The following is a 23698-nucleotide window of genomic DNA, read 5'->3' on the forward strand; positions in this document are numbered from 1 at the left end:
ACGGTTGAATGAAACATTCGGATTTTTAGCAGTGTCCCACAGTTTCATTTGTTAGACCTAACAATAACTGTGACGAGTTTCTTTTCTAACCCCCGAAACTGGCACCCCCCACCCCCACATCCCCACCCAAAGGATGTGGGGGTGGGGGTGTCTCCAGGTTAATCAAAGAGCGACATTGATTCTTTAATCAGTTTTTTCAGCTCTCCTATATAGTTGAACAGATAATTCGTAATGATCAATCAACAACTGACACTAACACAATGTTCCACTCCAAACCAAATACTTACCAATAAGCGAATTTATTTCAACATCGTACACTGTGAAACACTGCACAGAGAGCAAGAACCAAACTGGAGTCCTACTCCTTGAATTCACATACTTGGCCATTAGGTTTTTATTTCCAATTTACAGCATTTAAAAAAAAGCATTTTATCATTCTAATATTGTTTCAGTTTTATTGACACCAAGTTTCTTAGAACTTTCAGATGTGACTTCTTAAGACAACTGCGCATGCGTGTCCAGGTGAAAAAAGGTATATAGCAGGGGTTTAAGCTCAGGTTTTTATTTCAGTGTGGAGGTATCCTACTGGAGGAGGTGAAGTAGCAACAATGGCACTGCCTAAGAGCACGGAGCTGGTACCACGGAGCGAGAATCGTGTGGGGCTGTTATTGAGCGTATCGTCCAATTATAGCTTCTTGACAGCAGAAACCATGAACTGGGAGTTGTTGCAGAAAAAATACGGTTATGTTTTAAGGCGGTTCCTGGAGCGTTATGTACTACCAAAGCAAGGCAACGGAAGAGGGAGGAGGTATGAAGACCGGTTTGGATTTAGAAGAGGTAAGTATGCCCAGATTTTATATCTTGCCTTGGGTTTCTCCTCTTTATTTTTTTTTTGTGACCGTGTTTCTACAAGTCCCAACTAAACCTTCAAAGGAAAAACAAAAACATTCAAATTTAAATCTTAAACTCGAACAGCAACGTGTTTGGGGGTCTTAACCCCCCTTTCAAAAAAAGAAGATTTCTTATGATATAATCCAAGTAAATAACAAAAACACAAACGGATGAAAAGCTACTACCTTTTATTCTGCTTTATTCAGATAAAATGAAGCAGGGCATGTGCAGCTTGCTTGGAAAGTATCAAAAAAAGCTTCTCAGTTTGAAAAAACAAAACAAAAAAAACTTACACAGGATTTGCTTTAAATGGTTTGATGTCTCACAGCATAATTAAGCATTAAGAAACTTTGATATTTTTTATTTGGTGTAACAAATATTTAGTATATACTCGGCTTACAGACAGAAACTTTATTAATCCCACACTGGAGACGTTCAGACGTCGAATGAATGAGAAAATGAATTGAAGATATAATAGAAAAATGAATGAATACAAGGGTAAGTTGTACAGTGTACAAAATGTTATTATACATATTGATGCTATATTGTTTAAGCTTCATTTAATTTTAAATCATAAACAAAGCCATTTAGAGTATAACTAGTAAAAACAACTGCTTGCATCTCTGCGGTAGCCTACGGTGGATTTTGCCACTTGTAACCGACGCATGCGCATATCCAAACCGTCAGCAGCATCGGCAGCGGCGGTAGCTCAGTTCAGGTCAGCCCAGTCAGCAGTCGTCCACGCGTCTATCTATACTCCCGTTTCTTAAATTTAGCCACTTTCAAGCTTCGAGATACCGCCCCCAATTTCAGCGTCGGTACGGAGCCGCCAGGCCGGGACAGAGACGGAGAGAGAGGCCTCGGCCATGGAAGCGCTCGGACCCGGTAAGGATTTTTAAGAAAGCGAGGAGCTGTGAGCGCGAGCCGTGTGTGGGGCGCGTGTGCGCAAATGCGTCGCTTCACTGGGGGCCGTGGCTGCAGCGAGGCCTCGCTGTGACGGGAAAACAAGCCGAGGCCCAAGCCCGTGTTTGTGTACGTACTCGTAGTACGTTAATTACATCGAACCAAGGGGGGCTCCTTTTCCTGTTAGTACCGGAGGGGGTTGTTTTTGTCCACTCTCCCGCCGTGTCCGAGGGTTATATTTATGTCAGGCACGCTCTACTCGTCGTGTCGGGGCTGGCATTGTGTGAGTGGGGATTTAACTGGGACCTTCCTTCCTTCCGCGTCGTGCTGTGTTTACGTTGTTTGGTTTCGCTGTGTTTATTCGGCGTTTCACGCCTTTACGACCCGATTTCTTCAAGGGGACCGCGCGTTTGCGTCGAAATACGGCGGAATATAACGTGTTTTTGCAAAATCCCCCTCTCAGTTAAATCATATAAATCTGCCTGCATCGCCATCAGGAGCAGGCAAGCTCGTCTCTTACACCCCCCTCCCCGCCCGTCCAAGATGACAGCGATGGTTTGGGAAGACAAAATGAATGCCAACAAAACACGTTTACTCTGCAGATGTGGTGATTTTTGTGGGGTTTTTTAATGTGAGGTGGTCATCGGTTTGCGCGCCTCTCCTTGGGCAGCAGCCATGCGCCCGTGAGAGCACAACAGGGATGGATGGCGCTCTTATCGATCAGATCTGCAGGCCAGCTCCATTATAGTCTCCTATATGATAACAAAGGCACGTATTTTGATGCAATAAAGGCATGCAGTGGGAAGTCAAATCATGCACCTGTGCGGTCAGCAGTCCAATATGCAATGTTATTGTCACAAAGCAGCAAAATATGTTTAGGTCATATTCCCCCCCCACCCCACTGGAGACATTGTGTTCTTTTTTGTGTGTGTGGGAAACGCGCCTTTTCATAAACGAAGCATCTTGCAACAGAAAAAAAACAGTCTTCATGCGACAGCATTGACATGGTTTATTATTTATTTATTGACTTTCTAAATGACCACACATTTCCCCCCAAGCATCAGAAGAAAGGTGGTGGCATTAGGAAGCACTAGATGTGTTATTTAAACAGGAAATGTGCTCCTGCAGAAAATGTTAAATGGATGCAAGAAGCTGTGAGGGTCCAGGATTATTGGGGACAATGCATCCTATCTATCCTTCAGGGGATCATTGTTGCACATAATGAAATGAAATAATGACTCAAAGTAATCAGCATTTATTATTATTATTATACATTAGTGATTGCCTATTGTGCCTGCTGTGTGTACCTTGCTACAGCAAGTGTTTAGGTTGTGGAGTGTGAATTGAGATTTTCTATCAAAGCCTTTGTTTACACGTTCATAGATGCAGACGTAACAATGAGATTTTTTGTGATGAATATAAATATGATCTGTGAACACTGCTCTAGAATTTCTCTTTTTGGCATGTTTGTAAAGCTTTGCTGCCCTTTTCAAAGGCAGTGCTTAATCTTATTAATAATAATATATTATTAATATAATGCAAACTGGCCACGGTGCAGGTGTGAATAGTGAATGCATAATGGTGATGATGTTGAAGTAACTGTAAATCTGAATGGATTACAAATAAGTTGGGACTCTTTTTCAAAATTTCTATACATGCTTAATATCTAATCACGTTCTTTTCTTTATGACCAAAATAAACGCAAAGCTTTAATATTGTGACGGCCTTAGTTGCAGTTTTTAACTCTTCTAAATTACAGTTACAGTAATGTCTTAGCCCATTCTGTGTGTCTGCTGTCTCCCGTTTAGTCATGCTTCAACAATACTCTTGTTCAGTGGTGGGGATTTCTTCAAACACAGGAAAGATGTAAAGCAGACGGTCAACTGTCTGTTCTTAGAGGTGTGAAATGCAGCAGTGAGTGGCCTATTCAGTGACAGAATTCTGAATTGGGTTGTTGTTGTCTTAAAATTGTGGTGGAGTCACACAACATGATGAATATGCAGAGATGAGTGAAAAGACAAAAGCCTGGAGGACTCTGAGTGAAACTGAGAGGAAGCGTAGTAATTTTGAAGTATAAGATCCCATTTGGAAAATCCATTAATTTGTAATGGTAAACATGGTCAGTAAGACATCCTGTGTTACATTTAAAATCATCTAAGTCAGCTCGCCTGATTCTTCTGCACATCTCTACACTGATGTGTGGATATTTCGACATTGTGAATGGTCACTAAGCCTTTCTTAATGCATCTCCTCTTTCTCCCGTTCGGCGTAGTACCTTAATCCGGGTGATTTTCAGGTGTGGGCGTTGGTGTACTCCCTGTTCGGTGCTCTTAGTCTGACTCATCGCAGGGCCAAGCCATCATCCTCGTGCTTAGCTTTAAGCCCAGCTGTCTATGCTCCACTGTGGTTATCAGGGACATGCATAGCATTAGTAGGCTCTACAGTGCATTAGTAGGAAACCCTACTCAGAAAGTGTGAGTACACTGCACACGATCTAATGGTTTGTCTAAATTAGATCAGTGACGAGTTGGGGGTGGGGTGTTACAGTAAGATAGGCAGGCGGAAATCTTTGTACCATGTTTATGGTCAGTTTGGATTTAAGCTTTGAAAAGGAAGGCTTGTTTGCCTTTAGTGCATCTGTCATTTTGTGTGTAATGGGGGAAAGTTAATTTCACTTCCTCTGTGACTCAAAGTAGATGCAGCTCTGTCTCATTTGGAGCAGAAGCACAAATTATGGAGGAAGCTCGCTGTAAATGTGATAGCTGCTATTTATATGGTATTCAGCACGTTTAAGTACTTCATTAATGTTCTGGTTGAAAAAAATGAATTAAAAGACCTGTGCAGATTGTCACTGCTGTCTTGTGTTAGTGCAGCTGACAGGTTTGCTAAAATATGTAGGCTCTGTATTAAATGTTGGTATTTATTACTGAAACTGTGCCTCGTAGCTCCATAGTGTAGTGGTTTACATATTTGCCAGACAAGAGAGAGATACCCCAGTTTGATCCCAGGAGGAAAGACGGATCCCGTTGGGGTTGTGTCAGGAAGGGCGTCTGGTGTAAAAACTGCCAAATCAAACATTTGGAGCTGCCCACTGTGGCGACCCCTTGTGAATAAAGGAGCAGTTGAAAGTGCCGTTACTGAGAATGAGCTTGTGACATTCACAAAAAACAAGACCATGTTTACTCAGAAGTTCTTTAAATTGAAATGTGTTATCCACATGTGTAGCTTAAGTTTTGTATAATGTTCAGTCGCCTGGATTGTCATCCAATACTTTTTTGTTGTTGTTTTTTTTGCCTGTCCCGTTTGGTTCTTTTGCCATCAGAATTATTGTCTAAAGGCAAAGAAAGATGCCCAACGGATTTACTTCAGGATTGTCATCCAATACTAACTTAATTATTTATGTTTAACTTTAAAAGTAGATCTATATTTTGCTTGCCTGTGGCAGCAAAGCCAGCAGTTACACTCAGATTTGCTATAAGATGTTAGTTATTGGATTACAAGTACTTGGAAAAGAGCTGAGCTTTAGACAGTTGGTCAGTTGGTGCTTTTCATATTTTACAATTTAAAGTTTATGTTGGGTCAAGTGGGGGGGGGGGGGGTGTTAGTGGAGAGAAGAGTGGTTGTGGAGGAAGGATGACTTTAGGCATTTCACATTGAGACACATTTCTAAGTGTAGTAATGTAGCAGCTGAGGAGGCTAAATATAGTCACAGCTCTGTTTTTGGTGGAAGAGGAAGCCCTCAAAGTTGCTGTGCATCATGTCTATACTCAAAACACTTTCTGCTACTTTCACACTGTGGGCTGAAAACAAAAGAAATCTCTATGCAAAGGTATCTGTGCGTATGCACAAAGGTAGACAGAATAGAAGTTATGTTTTTGCAGTTGATTGCAGGTCATCTGTTAGCTGTATAGACACAAAGTGGGATTGTTATAAGAGTGGATTATTCATGCAGATGGCTGAATGCAGAAATTTAGTCCATGCTAAGCCTGCACTAAAATAATTTGGCAAATGGGCCCATTTTCTATTGCTGTGTGTTATATTGTATCATTATTACTTGTTGCATTATAGGAATTATTGTACATGCCTTACAGTGTCTTTGGGTTGGCTGTAGCTTAGGTGTTAGAGCAGGTCATCTGTTAATTGGAAGGTTGTCGGTTCGATCCCTCCAGTCTGCATGCCAAATGTCCTTGGGCAAAATGCTAACCCAAGTTGCTCTCTAATGTGTCCATCGGACAGTGAATGTGTGTGATTGTTAGATAGAAAGCATTTAAATAGAGCATAGAGTTTTTGGGTTAGTCGGAGTAGAAAAGTGCTATATAAGATCCACCAAATCCATTTTTTCTTACGCCAAGTCATTCATATTTTTCTGTTTTAAATTACAAAAGTTGTACTTTGTTACATTGGTTTGACTTTAGAATATATCCATCAACAAATCTGAAAAGTTGGAGCTGGAGCTGCCAAATGATAGTATAAGGCAGCAATGAATAAAAGTACCTCAATGAGGACTATTCCTTCCCTAGTAAAACACAGCTGCATCAAAGGTGGTGGTTTTGCAGAACTGAAGGATCAAGTGTGATTAAAAACCCACGTTGGAGACAAAATGTTACATAAGCAAATTATCCTGCCTGTAAGTTGTGACATACACCAACACAAATGATGAGTACAACATATGCAGAGACGTGTAGCTTCAAGCATAATGTGGAACATTTGGTATGCCTTTTGTTGCTATCGGTAACAAGGCCAGTAGGACAAATTTAAATGACTCATCAGAGTATTTCCAGATCGTGGCAGAGAAAAGCAGACGTGCAACAAATGGCTTCTTACTTGAGCACGTATCGTCAAACATAATGTTTCATAAGAACTAATGGCTTGTTAATGTGATGGAGGAGGAGTGGGTAGAATAGAGGAGGGAGGAGGAGGGTGATCTGGGGCGCGCAGGCTAGATGAGGGCATGTTGGGAAGCGTGTTTTTAGGAAGCGATGGGGAGGGTCTCAGTTGTCTGTGCTCTCACGCTTCAGTTGTTAACTGGAGCGTGTGGGTGCACGGAGTTTAGGAGGACCCCCGCAGTCCCTTAGCTGTCAGTTGACAAAAGCATTAGGCAACATTTGGTGCTACCAGCACTTATTATATTTACACATAAATATATACATTTCCTTTTAAGAGCTTAAATTTTGTGCATGCTTTAGTTTGGCTAAAGCATTCAAAAGCTTTTTTTCCCTCCTGTAGAGAGTTGTATTAAGATATTTGATTTTTGAGCCTTTTAGGCGCTCTTGTGCCAAGTAATGCTTGGCTAGCCACATCAGCTGATGATTTTGACAGAATAAGCACCACATTCCCTCCTTCCTCCAATGTTGATGCAAATCAGTAGTGTTGATATTTGAGAGATGAATCATTATCGGGTTCACTGAAACAAGAAGCTTGAGGTCTTGTGTACATATATGTGCATATATTGTGTTCCTCAGTACTCGCGGCTTTTATGATTAAAATTGAGGCTCATGTACTAGCGTAAATTGTGTATATGTACGTTTCTGTGCGTATGGGAGTTGGATGCGGACTGTAACGGTAATCCCAGTCTGTCCGCATGGCACCCCTCCATATGGTCCCACTGCTGTTTGTCTGAGAAGAGCGCTGTCTTTGTCTCGGCGTAAAGGGTGGGCACCCTGTGTGTCTGGGTGGAGCAGTGGGCGGGTTGAAGGATAATTGGAGGTCATTGTTTCGCCAGCCCCTTGTTGACCCATGTAGGTCAGGGGCCAGAGTTACGGATCAATCAAAGCATGCATGTGCCCTTCACCATTTTAGTGCATTCAAGCAGGTGTCACTAATGAGAGTTTCCAATGAGCTTGGCGTTGCGCGGTGCACATTCATCCATCAGACATGACATTTAATGGCAAGCTAAACAAGCTGTCACCACCTTTGTACACATTAAAGTTAAACGCCAAATGTGCTTTATGCACATTTGGCATTTAACTTTAAAATCAGTTTAAAATCAGAATTGTCTCAAATGTGGAAGTTAGGGAATCAATTATTTGTTATTGTGTTGCAAATTATTACTCTTTTCCTTTCAGGCCCGCCCGCCCCTACCTCTCTGTTTCAGCCTCCACGGCGTCCCGGCCTTGGCACGGTGGGGAAACCCATCCGGCTCCTTGCCAACCACTTCCAGGTGCAGATTCCCAAGATTGATGTCTATCACTATGATATTGAGATCAAGCCTGAGAAACGACCACGAAGGGTTAACAGGTAAAGATTCATGAAGATACTGATTTTTTTTTTTTTTTTTTTGATATGTTGCTTTTGCAACCAGTCTGCCTAAATGTCTCTGAATGTTGATTATGTGCCCTGACTATTCTGTTGGACCTCGCTTCTATAGGGAGGTGGTGGATACCATGGTCCGGCATTTCAAGATGCAGATTTTTGGTGACCGACAGCCTGGCTATGATGGGAAGAGGAACATGTACACAGCACATCCACTGCCAATAGGGAGGGACAGGGTTGGTATTTCAGGCACATAAACTGTCAGCTCTAATGCACCATAAAGGGAGAAGTTTTGTATTTAATGGCATACCTCAGTGATTGTAGATCATATTTTAAGAAGGAAATGGCAGGCGTATTAAATGGGTTACTGGCTCAGCTTAAGGAGGCAGACTACATAATTGAGTGAAAGGTTTCCAACTGGATTTCTAGGAAAGTCTGGAACAGGAATGCGATCTGTGCTGGTCTGAGGGGTCTTTTAGATAGGACCTCTAATAGAAAATGCAGTATGCAGGCATTCATATTTCATCGACTATGTAATTTAAGCTGACAAAAAATCCTGATGATGAAAATTTATGTTTAAAGGAAACAATAAATTTAACTCCAATAATTTAATCTATGTTTGTATCTTGCCAGTATCTGTGGAAATGAGATCTCAGTAATACAAAGTGGGTTACTAATATCTGAATGACCAATAAAAGTGTTTTGGTGCCATTTTTATGACTTACTGACATTTCATTTGCTTTATTTTGGTAACTTAAAGTCCTTTCCATCAGTTTTTGTCTGGTTTATACCCCTTGATTCTTCATTGATGGCTCTAGCTCATCTATTTGTAATCCGAAAAATGATTACAATCTTTGTTTTGATTTTCTGTTTTTTTTTTTTTTTGATCACCCCTTGTCACACATTCTACAACCAATGTCCCTTCGCTGAGCTTTTGTTTTCATCATTCTTGGCCCTCTTCCGCCCTCAGGTGGATCTGGAGGTCACTCTACCTGGTGAGGGGAAAGATCAGACGTTCAAGGTGTCCTTGCAGTGGGTTTCTGTGGTGAGTCTTCAGATGCTGCTGGAAGCCCTGTCGGGTCACCTTAACGAGGTGCCAGAGGACTCCGTTCAGGCTCTGGATGTCATCACAAGGCATCTGCCTTCCATGAGGTATGGCTTTTCACCCATGACTTACAAACGCATCACCAGCTGATTCACGTCTTTTCTACAGTGTTGTTGATGTAATCTAATGTCAGAATAATGGCTTAAATTTTCCCTGAAAGCTGTTATAACTTAGTAATGTAAACACAGATTTATTTAGAAGAGAAGGACTTCAAGAATTCATTGTACTAAGAATGTCCAGATCAATAGAGCAGTTGCTCATATGCCCACTTTTGTCTTTCAGACTAATGCATCTGGACTTTTTTTATTTGCATGTTTTAAAAATGTACCTTAATGGTTAAGTGAACATCTGGTTTGTTAATAAATGAAAAAATAATTCGATAATATAAAACCTAAAATTTGTTTTTCGGTTATACACAGGTACACTCCAGTGGGGCGATCGTTTTTCTCTCCTCCGGAGGGTTACTACCATCCTCTTGGTGGAGGCAGGGAGGTGTGGTTTGGTTTCCATCAGTCTGTCCGTCCTGCCATGTGGAACATGATGCTCAACATCGATGGTACGAACAGATTTTTCTGCAGCTATGATTTGAAATTTTATTGATTTGAAAACATCTAAAATTAGATTTTTATGTGATGTAAGTACGCTCACTGGCCACCCAGTTAACTGCCAATTGGAGCAAATATCTAACTGGCCAATCTTGACAGCATATCACTGCAGTTAGGCATGTACACATGGTCAAGAGTACCTCTTGAAGTTCAGTGTCAGAATGGAGAAAAGTGACAAGCATGAGTGAACTTGGCATGGTTATTGGTGCCTGACGGGTTGATCTGAGTATTTCTGAAACTGCTCATCTACTGCGATGTTCCCACACAACCATCTCTAGTTTTACAGCAAATTGTCTGAAAGAGAAAATATCCAGCAAATGGCAGTTCTCTGGGTGAAAATGTCTTGTTGATACCAGAGGTAAAAGAAAAATTGCCAGACTACTTTGAGCTGAGGAAGGCAACAGTAACTCAAATAACCACTTGTTATCAAACAAGAGCAGGAAGTGCAGTTCAAAGTTTGAAGCTGATGGGCTACAGCAGCCAAAAAAAACACACCGTGCCACTCTTGTCAGCTGAGAGCAGGAAACTGAGGCTGCAGTTCACACAGGTTCGCTGAAGCTGTACAAAAGATTGGAAAAATGTTGCTTTGATCAATCATTCTTAATTTCTGCCGTGACAGTTGAATGATAGAGTTTGAATCTTGCATTAAACTGATTTCTTGAACATGACAATGAGTTGACTGTACTCAAATGGCCTCAGTTAGTGGATCTCAGTCCAATCCCCAATAGAAAGATGTGGCGCAGTGACAAATTGCAACTGTGCAATGCTATCATGTCACTATGGATGAAAATGCTGCAGGAATATTTCCAGCACCTTGTTGAATCTTTGCCACCAAGAATTAACAGTTCTGAATTAAAAACAGGGTCCACCACAGTACTAGCAAGATGTGCTTAATGAAATAAGCAAGTGCTTACAACTAGAATACATTTTTGCATATTTCTTACAGTGTCATGACTCCCATTAGACTAGAAACACTGACTTTCTTTAGTAAAAACTTCCAAAGAAATGATTGGGCGGAAACAGTCTTAAGTATTACAATGCAATTCATATGAAGTTTCAGCATGTTAGCAAAGCATCATAATATATTATGTTGCATTATAAGATGCATTACAAATCATGTTGTGTTTATAATATGAATCTGAAAAGGTAAATAAAGGTAGATAATTAAGGGTAAAAGTGAAAGGTGCCCTAAACACAAGTATCTCCATTGAACTTTTGCACCTGTAACGTACAGCTCAAGGTATTGGTTCACAGTAGAAGCACACAAGGCTGTTACGTGTTTGGTCTTGAAATAGCTAAGTTGACAAAGAAATTTCTGTCAGGTCCAGATTTTTAATTGGTTGGTTCATCTTGGCTTTTCTGTAGTGACTGCTATTGACATTTTTCCTCAGTTACTGATTTATAAAACCAGTTGAATAACTTTCTTTTTTCCTTTTTTTTTTTCTTTTTCTTAACAGTATCAGCTACTGCTTTCTACCGTGCTCAGCCTGTGATCGAGTTCATGTGCGAGGTGCTTGATATACAAAACATCAATGAACAGACCAAACCACTGACTGACTCACAACGTGTCAAGTTCACCAAGGAAATAAGAGGTGAGCACTCACAACCACCAACTGAATTAAGAGCTTAGAATCTGCCAGACCGGGGAGGTCAGTGACACACATTATCACGTTATGAATGACTTTAGACTCTTTAACTCTTCAGCACTCCATAAAAAGTTACAAAGAAACCCACTCTGGTAACTGGGTCATGCTATATCTAAATCAACTGGCGGAAATCAAAGTGCTTTCTCTTTAAGCAAAAATGCAGAAACATTTCTTTGACCAGTTTTGATCTTTCTGTAGCCTCACATGTTGTAACTGGTAGTTGCACAACAAAGAGCAGAAGCTGCTGACATGTTTTTGTTGAAATTCAGAACCAGATAGTTAAACTTGAAATTAAACTTTTTCTTTGTTCTTCACTTGTAAGCGTTCTCTAGCCTATGTGGGGCTTGTATAAGCACACTTTTCTGTCTAAAGAAAAGGCATAGCTAGCTGGAGTGTCAGCATTGATATTTCTTATGGCCTCAAAAAACCAGACTGCTAAACCTGCTAAAGGCAAACACAGTAATGTGTTTTAAAATGTTTTTTATCCAAGACATTGCAATTATTCTTGGTGTGTTTTTAAACAGGTTTGAAAGTTGAGGTCACACACTGTGGTCAGATGAAGAGGAAGTATCGAGTTTGCAATGTCACGCGCCGACCTGCCAGCCACCAGACGTAAGAAGCAATCCTGCACTCATCAGCAAAAGCAGTCATAGCCTTTTAAACCTTGTAAATGTAGAATTAAACTATAAACATTTTCTTATTTATTCATATTCATGGAGACTTCAATGTGGCTTGCCCACATTTTCCATTTATGCACAGGTTCCCCTTACAGCTTGAGAATGGCCAGGCCATGGAGTGCACAGTAGCTCAGTATTTCAAGCAGAAGTACAATCTACAGCTCAAGTATCCACACTTACCCTGTTTGCAAGTAGGACAGGAACAGAAGCACACCTACCTTCCCCTAGAGGTGAGAAATCCCCCCTTTTTTTTGGAGGGGGGGGATAGAAAATGTTCTCACACAGTATACCTTTAATAACAAGTTGTGACATTTTTTTCTTTTCAGATTGCCCACTGCTGCTCCTCTTATCTGATTTTTGTTTAATTAATGAAATGCCCATTCCTCCTCCTGCAGGTCTGTAACATAGTAGCAGGCCAGCGCTGTATCAAGAAACTGACCGACAACCAGACATCAACCATGATTAAAGCTACAGCTCGTTCAGCCCCCGACAGACAGGAAGAGATCAGCAGATTGGTGAGAGTTGGTTCCCTGTTTGAGGAGGCATTGGGAGCTGGAACATCATGCTGTATTTTTCATTGTTTGCTTAGTTATAGCAACTGCTTCAAACCCAACCATGTCTAAAGGAAAATTAGAAATTTGAGTGTCTGACTTGAGTGTATTTATTTAAAAGGGACAATGAACACAGTTGTCATTGTCCGTATGCTAGATTTATCTGTACATTTTCAAATGCCAGTCCCTGGCAGGTTGATTGTATTGTGATTCCTGTGAACTTGTCTTCCTTTCCCTTTCTCAGGTCAAAAGTAACAGCATGGTCGGGGGCCCCGACCCTTACCTGAAGGAATTTGGTATTGTTGTGCATAATGACATGACAGAGGTGACAGGGCGTGTCCTCCCAGCGCCCATGCTACAGTATGGGGGCCGGGTGAGTACAGACACAGGGAGGGACTGTGGCAGGGTGAGTACTGGGCAGGGGACTGCATTCTCAGGGCGCAAGCCCGTTGGGAATGCACAGGGCGGGCGTGGGACGGGCTTCAGAGTGAATGCTGTGACATGGGGATGTTCCAGGTCTGCAGAGGTTTTACAGCTAAGGATTGAGATGCTTATAATCTTTTAAATACAGTTAAATTAAAATATCCAAAGTGATTAATGACTTGAGTACATGCTGAATAGTCTACCCATTACATATACATTTAACTGGAAGTATAGGTGATACAGTAGTCGGCTTTAACATATGCACACTTGTAAGACCTGGACCTTTCCCATGTTATAATCCTGTGGTGCATCTCAGATGTCTATTAAGTGTCTCCTTTTGCATATTCTTCCCCTCATTAAGACAGCTTCAGGATGTAAAGATCTAAATGATATTGCATTGACTGCTTTCTGTAAGTGGAAGAAATGAGATGAGGAGCCTGTGGACCACTGAGATACACCCACTGAATTTCACATCAGCCATTTGAGGATCTAAAGTTGAGAAGCCTAAAGTCAGTGTTTAGTGTCACGAAGGTGGCTCTTTTGACCTGGCTAGAAGCGTTTAGTTTTGGTTTTAAATATTCATTTTGTCATTTTTGCTGTATTCTGTAACTGTTTCCTGGAGGAACACCATGTATATAAGCAACTGAAGCAGAATTTATGGTTCAGCAGGGAGAGCCTGTTCACAGACCGCGGGCGGTCTGGGGATGGCCCATCTGCCTGCAGAGGGCTCTGTGTATGGAAGCAGTGTACAAAGTATGTGGTACAGCCGGTCTGCGGGCCACTCTTGCTTGTGCTGTTGTTGGTCCGTCAGCCAGTAGTGGAGAAGAGCGAAGTTACAACATACAAACTGCTAAAGTGAAACGGAGTGTTAAACATGAAGTTTCCACTGCAGCCACTGTCGGTACTCTTCATGCTTTATCTTTAAAAAAGTACAGCGTGAATATAGAGCAAAATGTTGTTGTTTTGCGGTTTTTCCCAGTGAACTCCGCTGTCGCTCACTTCTCTATTCCGGCTCACTTGTCAAGCAGTCAGCATTGGCAGTGGCATACAGCATCTGCTTCCAGCGACATGCAGTTGAATTTTGGAGAACTGCATGGGAGCCCATCTGCAGTGAGTGAAAGCCCCTCTCTCCCGCTGTACGAGTGGTAACGTCTACACAGACGGACATATTTGCTCGACCATAAATTATGCTTTAAGTTGTGCCTTAACCAACACCACTGAATGAATCTGTTCCATTAGCTGCTATTGGAGTAGTTAAAATAATCAGCCACATTTGTAGGCTGTTAATCACAGAACATTCAGCTGTTTCAATTTCACTTTGATTTCACAAATCAAAGTGATTTTTCCACATCTTTTCTTTTTTTCCTTTTTTTAAAAAGGCTGAGACAGTCAAATGTGGCTGTTTAGATGCATGCATGTTAAAGTTTCTGAACTCTAATGTGCAGCTGCCTTTTTAGAAGTAAATGGCTGCAGTAACAATGCACTGAGTGGTTAAAATAATCAACTTGAGGTTATACATTTTAGCACTCTGTGCACTTGTGGTGATCACATCACAAGGTGAGCAGTTTTCTCCAGCATTATTGTCATGTGTAGCAAGTGTCATTTCACTTATTTCTTTTGTTCTTTATAGATTTCAGACAGTGCTTCAGCTGATCCACTTTGTGCAGAGGAAGAGTCAAATGACCCATCAAACGACCCCTTTTATGTGAGGCGCAAAAACCCTGAGTTAACAAAGTTAATACCCACTGTCGGGATATTTATCTCTGACTGGTGTTTTAGGTTGTGTCAAGTCAGCTAATGCAATGAAAGCCTGGATATGTTCAATTTCTTTACCGCTCTGTTAGGATCTGTGATGCTAGATGGCATCACTTGCATCTACCTAGCTAAAAGAAGGAATTTAATAAATAGCCAAATAGCAATAAGTTATTCGCCTTCGATATCTTGACTATTGCCTGGTAAGGCATGTGAGGCTGAATTGGGATTCAAGGATTGTGTGTAAAGGTGGGGGGTAATGGAAATGCTGCCAACCGGAAGACGATAAGACTCTTATCCATGCAGGGATAAAGTAAAATTAGTCTTCACTTCCACTGTTTGTGCCTGTGGAGTGAATGTGAATCTATTTTTCATATGAAAATTAGAAGGTTAATATAAATACTACAGGGGCTGGATTAAAACTCCCCACTCACTGGCAGGGTGCAATGATTCTGCTAAGATAAGATTAAATTTTAATGATCCCTGTGGGGAAATATTGGCTCAGTCATTGGCCAGCTTTCTTGTAGAGTCCTCTGGCGCCTTTACTTTTTTTTTTTTTTTTTTTTTTAAAGAGGCATATTCTCATTTGGGAGGTGGGGGAAGTACCAGTGCCAAGCTTAAATCCACTTCTGACTGCCTCAACTATACATTGCTTCATAAACCCAAGATCCTGAAAGAACACTGAATGATTTGGCCATTTGCCTGCTGGGATATTGAGTCTAATCAGCTTCTAGCATAAGTGCCCCTAATGCATACAGAAAGCTTTTTTTCCAATTTCTGTGATCACTTTGTATGAATGAAATGCGCACATTTCATTCTATTCAACGTGATATAATTCTGCCGCCTTTTTTCTGTGTAATATGCGCTGAAGTTTTTATTAGTCTGAACAACCTGTAAACATGTATTATCTTTTGCTTTTTGCTTTTTGCTTCTTTTTTTTTTTTTTTTTTTTTTTTTTTAAATACATTTTTCAGGTTGTGTTGAAAAGAGATGGCGAACCACTAAACTTTTGGCATTCGACTGAAGTTCCATGTGGCCACTCAGTTTGAAGAACAAAGCTCCTAATGGCCTTTGGCAAATCTTATTAACTTAATTGAAAGCTTCCCTTTGAATTTCCATTTGCAACCCAACTGAAACTGGAAGTGCTCAGTGTCTCTTTAAGTGGATGCAATACTCATTATACTCATATTACTCATTAGGACCCCTGATATGAAACAATATAAGAAAACAGGTTATTTCTTAGCAATTTAAAAAGAATCAAGTCTTTTTTTCTTTTTTTTTTTTTTTAATTAAATTTATCTATTTATTTTTTTGCGCGCAATACGTTTACATGACTGACCAAATTTGGCACTAGCCTTTGCGGGACCAAGTCATTATTTTTGGCAGCAGGGTAACAATCATTAAGTTAAACTCATTAAATTTGTCAGTAATTTGCATGTCACAGCTCAACAGCATGATATCTTTAGAAATGGTTAACTAGTCTGTACTACAGTGTCTCAACATTTGCCTTTAACACATTGAGCTTTAGCATAACAGAAGGAAGATATTTAACTATGTATGTGTACTTGACCACTGTTTCAACAGCCCCATCATCTGTCAGAGGCAGCAAGGATGGACCCAGACCAATTTGGATGGGCATCCTGCCCCATCTAAACTGACAGTTTCCCACATTTTAGCTAAAAGTGAACCATTACAGAGTGAATATGATGCAAATAATGACTTTCTATGTGTTTCAAATTCATTTAGGATAAAATGCAAGCAGCTGTGGCAGACTTACTAGATGTAGAGGTAAAGCGTATCCCACCACACCCACTGCCCCAAACACTTGGTTGAAGAGTAGGTATACTTCAGTCGGCCAGGATTTTGTTCGGTTGACTGCAGCCTTCAAAACTGAGACTTTTTTTTTCTTACACAAGTCTGGTGATGCCAAAAATAAATGTCATGTGTTAACACCCTTTTTTTTTTCTCTATAAGCAATGGTAAAACTGGTATTGAAGTATCAAAAATTTTAGCCTTTTAACACGTGTACAGTGTTCCGAGCCAATGTACAGTGTTTACAGGCATGTTCAGCTGTGTGTTAACCCTCTGAGGTCAAAGGATGTGGATAAAGAAAATTAAGGGAACACTTTGAAAATCTTAAATTTGATCTATCTAAGCCCTTAAAAGGAATAAATTATATTTTTCACTGACTGTTACGTCCTCATGTTCTCAACAACTTACGCAGTGAAAGATTTTTGCTCCGAAATGTAATTTGAGTGCCAATGTGTAATTTTGAAGTGTTCCCTTATTTTTTGAGTGGTCAGTGTGCATATAACTCTAACCCTATCTCATTTTTACATTTTTGGATTGAAAAAAAATGTTTTCACATGTTTTGGCAACCAGTGGACAAAATTCTCATACACACAAACTTTTTTACACATTTTTACAAAACAAAGTCCTATTTTTTTATATATATATTTTTTTCCTCTTCAACATAGGGTTAGGGTTAACCTTAACGAGGATTGGACTTCAGAGGGTTAATGCTTTGTTTGCTTGTAATTGTTGCAGCTTTTGTATTGGCTCATCCAACTGCAGGGTTGACTAAGAGTGTAGGGGCTCTCTCCGCAGAATAAAACAGTGGCGACGCCCAATCAGGGCGTGTGGGACATGAGGGGCAAGCAGTTCTACGCTGGCATAGAGATCAAGGTCTGGGCTGTGGCCTGCTTTGCTCCACAAAAACAATGTCGTGAGGACCTGCTCAAGTAAGCTTTTAACGGCTGTTATATATTTCTTTAAAATGTTGCACTAACATTTATGCTTATATTAAACACTCAGTGCTACAGTTAAATGTCTGGATTTTATTTCTGCGCACAAAAATATGAAAAATTTTCTGTAAATGAGAACTCACTTTTAATACTCCAACTAAGCTGCTCGATTTTTTTTATTTTTTTTTTCCCCCAACGGCATCATCACTGTTTGGGTGCAGCATGAGAAAACCCAGATTCTGAAGAGTGCAACGATTTTAAACAGTTAACATCATATAGACATACAATCATTGATATAACATGTTGGCATTACTACTAACTAAACTACAAATCGAGAATATTTATACGCAAGTGTTTTTTTTCACAGCCGTAGATGGGAATTGCCCACGACCCTGAATTGGATAAGGGACAGTGACTGGATAGATGGGAATTTCCATTTTCTAGCCAGTCACTTTAAATGTAATACATTGGAGACTGCTGCAACTGCCAGTGCTTCTCCTGTGTTTGTGCTTTACACAAGTGTAAAAAGAAAAAACAAACTCCCAGTGCACAATTAGTTGGATTTTTACTGCTGTACGCCACAGTTTTAACACCTGAGTGTGTGTGAGATCAGGTTAAAGCTCTCTCCTGCTAATGATTTGTGTTTGATCATACATCCTAACTGATTTATAATAAACTCTTGGGTTTTAACAGGAGCTTCACTGACCAGCTGCGAAAAATTTCAAAGGATGCTGGGATGCCCATTCAAGGCCAGCCTTGTTTCTGTAAATATGCCCAAGGAGCTGATAGCGTGGAGCCCATGTTTAAACACCTTAAGATGTCTTACGTTGGTCTGCAGCTGATTGTGGTCATCCTTCCTGGCAAAACACCGGTCTACGGTAAGGAACTTTTCTTCATTTTTATTTTCTTGTTTCTTATATGGATTAAACAATATTGTGACTGTAATCTTGGTCATGTTGGTTTTCTTGTGCAGCTGAGGTAAAGCGAGTGGGAGACACCCTCCTCGGTATGGCCACCCAGTGCGTGCAGGTGAAGAACGTGGTGAAGACTTCCCCTCAGACCCTCTCCAACCTCTGCCTCAAGATTAACGCCAAGCTAGGAGGCATCAACAATGTCTTGGTGCCTCATCAGAGGTCAGAAAGAATTCTAATTTTGTCACAGAGATGCAATTTCTTCCCTTGAATGGTAAAGATTGTTTAAATGTTCTCTGGAAAATGAAAGCTTCCTTGGTAATCATGTGGGACAGAAAGACTCTTTCATTTTTATATGTTTTTAGCAAACATGTGAAGATTATTAATTATACTGTTATGTTACGGTATTAGTGCTTTTTATGCAGTATGAAATAAAAAATGAAGCATACTCCTATTTGTTTTTTTTCAGGCCCTCCGTGTTCCAGCAGCCTGTCATCTTCCTGGGTGCTGATGTCACACATCCTCCAGCGGGTGACGGGAAAAAACCGTCCATCGCAGCTGTGGTGGGAAGCATGGATGGCCACCCAAGCCGGTATTGTGCCACGGTGCGAGTCCAGACATCTCGACAAGACATGTCCCAGGTAACTACAGATGTGCCGGAAACTGACACAGATGGTCGTTATAAAACAGAGGTGACCCAGCTCACGTCCATTAAACCAAAGTTTGCTCACTTTTTAATACTTTCCTGTACTAACTCCAGATTTGTTTTGCATCTTCAGGAGCAGCTCTTCAGCCAGGAAGTTATCCAAGACCTTACCAACATGGTCAGAGAACTGCTAATCCAGTTTTACAAGTCAACACGCTTCAAGCCCACACGCATCATCTATTATCGTGGTGGTGTGTCAGAGGGACAAATGAAACAGGTAATACTGGCAGCATGTAGAAATTACAAACCATAAAGTTAACAGAATGATGACATGTAAAATCAAACACTTTTTGTTTTGTGTAAATTCATTAAATTATTTTTGGTATTTCAGGTAGCATGGCCCGAGCTGATAGCCATCAGGAAGGCCTGCATCAGTCTGGAGGAGGATTACAGGCCTGGCATTACCTACATCGTTGTCCAGAAACGTCACCATACTCGTCTCTTCTGCTCTGACAAAGCTGAGAGGGTTAGCAGTTTACCCAGATGTGTGCATTTAAGAGATATCTATTGGTCAATCTGTTCCCCAAGTCTGACTTTATTACCCCTTGCAGGTTGGGAAGAGTGGTAACGTTCCAGCTGGCACCACAGTGGACAGCACCATCACACACCCGTCCGAATTTGATTTCTACCTGTGCAGCCATGCTGGGATCCAGGTGAGCTTACATGATAATAAAGGAAATTGAGTGAAATTTGTGTCCAGGTTATTAACTTTTTGCAGTGGAATAGCTTCCAGAGCATTGGGAGGGTGGACAAAGATTAGAGCAACAAACAGATTTCAGGCAAATCGGTGGTTGTGAGTGAGCTGGAATAGAGCAGGAAGTCATTTCATGAAGTTGTAATGCAGTATTGACATTGTTGCATTGCTTTCTCTTTCAGGGAACCAGTCGCCCCTCCCACTACCACGTCTTGTGGGATGACAACTGTTTCACGGCCGATGAACTGCAGCTCCTTACCTACCAGCTGTGCCACACCTATGTTCGCTGCACACGCTCAGTTTCCATCCCGGCCCCAGCCTACTATGCCAGGTTGGTGGCTTTCCGAGCCCGCTACCACCTGGTGGACAAAGACCATGACAGGTAAGGGAGCCTCATATGTAACTACAACAATGTCATTATCAGATAAAACATAAATGAGTGTTTAAGATGTTTCTAAAACCTTTCAAATTAACCACATTGTTTAAGTTCTAATGTAAAACGTTTTTTTTATTGGTTTTTAATATAGAAGTCTGTGCATCAACTCACTTTAACCTATTAGTTTAAAACTCTAAAGCACCTAAAAGCTAAATTATTAAATGGCTTTCTAATTGGTGTTAATGGTACAAAAAGGAAAACTGTTCTGACACAACCTTTTTGTCTTGCAGCGCCGAAGGCAGCCACGTCTCAGGCCAGAGTAATGGCCGAGACCCCCAGGCATTGGCAAAGGCAGTTCAAATCCACTATGATACCCAGCACACCATGTACTTTGCCTGAACAAGCCTGTCAGCCAGTCCACTTGTGGATCTACCCCATATATATATATATTTTTTTTCTTTTTAAATCCATCTGCCCCATTCCCCGTTTTCCTTCTTCCCTCTCTCCTTGTAGTCTTTTCTTCATACTCACTCTACATTTTCTGAATCTGCACCAAAGCGGCTCGTGGAGGGGGATTCATCTACATCCCAACGTCCAGCAGGCTCTGTTTCATGGAACAATTTCCAACCAGCGTTCCCAATCGAGCCGCCCTTTTAACCAGCAATCCAGCACTGCGAGCCCACAGGGGTTTACAATGCACAAAAGAGAAAAACGCGAAAAAACAAAAACAAACCATACACACATCTACGAGTTGAGCCATTATTTTGCGTTTGTTTTTGTTTTTTCTATTTGAATGTCTGTACTCATGTGTTTGTAAGATACACTGAGCGAGAGAGTGGGCAGGCGCAAACTGTGCCCGCACAACTCTTTAGCTCTCCCAGCTAAGCAGGACTCTTATCTACTTTTACCTCAAAGCCCTTTTGGGCAAAAATCTGTCACAAGGTCTTGGGTTTATCGGGTGGTGGGGAGGGAACTCTACATGAACAGAGATGGAGGGGGGTTGACCTTTTGAGAATGATATCTATATCTATATCTATTTTCCTTTTTATGAGCGTGTGTTTTAACTTTTTCTCCTTTTTCGGTCTTTTACAAGCGAGGTGACCTGGGTGTCCATACCCATTGCGACTTTCCTCCCATCTTAGCGAAGAATACGCAAGTCTGTGTGTCTGTGTGCGTGCATCTCTGTATATACATTTACTGCTGTATGAGAGTGTTTGTGTGTGTGTTTCATGGCAGGCCACTGAATTGTAAAGGGAAATCAAGGAGATAACTGCTGTAAATGCCTCAGATTTGTTGTTTTTTATATTCACACATACAGTACATATAAGCATATATTTACATCTATAGAGCAACTTTGAGACATATGACTTAAACAGGCCTCATAGAGGCACGTGTGGGTATTTGTAGCAGTCCTGGGTCACTTATTAAATGAAATGCTTTATTACATTTAGAGTGGTTGTGTTAGCCTGCTGCTAGCACAGGCTGGATAGGGATTTGCACCTTTGGGAGACGGCTGCTTTCTTGTGCCTCTAAACATCCTTGAATCCCAGAGTCCATTTCAAGTAGTAACTGAAGCCAGGACTGATGTGTAGCAGTAGCAACCATGGTCTGGCCTGTGACTGGTTCAGCATTGGGACCTGTTTAAAAAGCTGAAGGCATTAAACACAGTATGTTTTTAACCGTCTTGCTTTCTGTGTGAAAAGTGGTATCCAATTTTTAAAACTTCTTTTGGGCCTGGTTTTTAAGAAGGGTTATGACACTGCTGGACATTTTTAAATTTGTGTTTTCAAGGAACCTGGAACCAACTCAATTTTGATTTTTAAGGTCTCCTTTGCTAATGTTGGCCAATTCATTGCACTGACCAGGGATGCGAAGCAGGAACCAGAGGGCACTGTCAATCTCTTACCTTTATGCATTTATACATACGAATCAACAAAGCAGATTTGTAAAAGTTTAATATAAGATGTTTTGTGGTTATCTTAAACTGTTTTAGACCTAGTAGTTTATTGTTGTTGTTCTCGTTGTTGTCACTGTTGTTACTATTGTGATCAAATTTTTAAGGTCGGCAGCGAAGCCAGTTATATAGCTACTAGTGTGATTTCAGGAATAGACTTCAGTTGTTGAGCTGCAGGTTGAGGGGTTGAGTTTTCAGATTGGAATTTATTTTCTTTCTTTTTTTTGTGTAGCATTCTGGTGAGAGGTAGTTCTCAGGATGGATGAATTCGCGCCTCTTCTGCAGGTTCTGATGTAACGGTGGCCGACTCTAGTTGTTTTGTAGCAGTCAGACTGGTGTAACAGGTCTGCCATGGTGGTGTACGTCCCGCACCGGGCGTTGGCTGGTTTTGATCCGATAGATGGAGACAATCGGGAAATGTTGTTATGGTAGGCAATGAGTTGAATTTAATTGTTTTTTTTTAAAAACAATTTTACTGGGCGTGTATGTCAGTTATACCCATCTTACAATTCTCTATTTAACAGTATTTTTTGTGCTTTTTATGCATTTTAACACTGGATTAAATTGACGGTAAATATAAGCGCTGCCCTTGGGAACCCGCCCCCCCCTTTTCTAACATGGAAACTAATGGTGACAGACGTACAATTGGCTCCCCCTAATGTTGCTTTTGGATAATAATGCAGGACAGCAGGCTTTGGGGGAAATGTGCACGCCTCATCGAGAGGGACAGCTCAGTGAAAACCCTTTTGTAATAAACCACCCGTAAAGCAGCAGGTTTACTATGAATGAGTTTGAGCTCCGTCTTGATGTGGGCGTGGGCATCAAGTGGAGAAGCAGGAAATGAGTAGCAGAAGGGGGACTGGGGAGGATGTTTTCCAGGCGTTGCTTGCAATAAGTTTTAAATGATGCAGATTAGTTTTTACAGTGTGCAGTTCTGTTAGCAGATTTGATTAAATATTCATCTGGGATCTCCAAGGGGGAATGTTTAAATCACAATATTTGGTCATTAAAATCCAGTCGGATAAAGGCTCACTCCCTGTTTATAAATATTACAAAGCAATATTCACCCAAGTTTTCAAATATGGTTAAAAACAAAGATATAATTCTACTCATTGTGATTGTTGGTCACTCGCTATCAAATCTCTGTATTTTTTTTATTTTATTTTACTTTTATTTTTTTGGTAAACATGATTTGCTTGTATCAATCAGTGGGAATGTGCATTCGGTGGAGTAGTTGTGTAGGCTTTAGACTCTTTCTTTCAAGTAACAAAATGTAGACTTTGCTCGCCTGCATGCCAGAGTATTGTCCTTTAAAAAAAAACAAAACGACAAAAAACAAAAAACTGAAAACCTTTTTTGGAGTCATATTTATTATGAGAGAAAAAAATATAAACTTTCTTTTTTGGGGGCGGGGGTAAATGTTTATCAATTTAGTGGGACTGTTTTAGGCTAGCAATATTTGTCTGTCTCTATCTTTAAGATGTATTTTAAAGATTCCTACACAAATG

At 40.8% G+C, this 23698-nt stretch overlaps 1 protein-coding gene across 12 annotated transcripts; it reads left to right on the forward strand.

Moving 5' to 3' along the window:
* Window positions 1-579: 579 nt before the first annotated feature.
* Window positions 580-22649, forward strand: ago4 (argonaute RISC component 4). Of its 12 annotated transcripts, XM_085148405.1 has the most exons (21): window positions 581-837; window positions 7860-8031; window positions 8162-8282; window positions 9017-9198; window positions 9571-9707; window positions 11214-11348; window positions 11927-12014; window positions 12162-12309; window positions 12475-12594; window positions 12875-13003; window positions 14684-14758; window positions 16552-16593; window positions 17413-17546; window positions 18243-18427; window positions 18523-18682; window positions 18930-19101; window positions 19240-19383; window positions 19498-19632; window positions 19718-19819; window positions 20043-20242; window positions 20527-22649. In XM_085148405.1, exons 1-21 carry the CDS (start codon window positions 609-611, stop codon window positions 20633-20635), a joined length of 2919 nt encoding a protein of 972 aa, XP_085004531.1. In that variant the 5' UTR covers window positions 581-608; the 3' UTR covers window positions 20636-22649. The 12 variants fall into 12 exon arrangements, with proteins under 12 accessions (XP_085004519.1, XP_085004521.1, XP_085004531.1 ...); XM_085148393.1 differs by lacking the exons at window positions 14684-14758; window positions 16552-16593 and having other exon boundaries at window positions 580-837; window positions 12875-13036; window positions 17398-17546; window positions 18930-19152; XM_085148395.1 differs by lacking the exons at window positions 14684-14758; window positions 16552-16593 and having other exon boundaries at window positions 580-837; window positions 17398-17546; window positions 18930-19152.
* The last annotated feature ends 1049 nt before the right edge of the window (window positions 22650-23698 follow it).

Source organism: Neolamprologus multifasciatus, chromosome 22 (assembly GCF_963576455.1).
Source record: "Neolamprologus multifasciatus chromosome 22, fNeoMul1.2, whole genome shotgun sequence".
Classification (NCBI taxonomy): Eukaryota; Metazoa; Chordata; class Actinopteri; order Cichliformes; family Cichlidae; genus Neolamprologus; species Neolamprologus multifasciatus.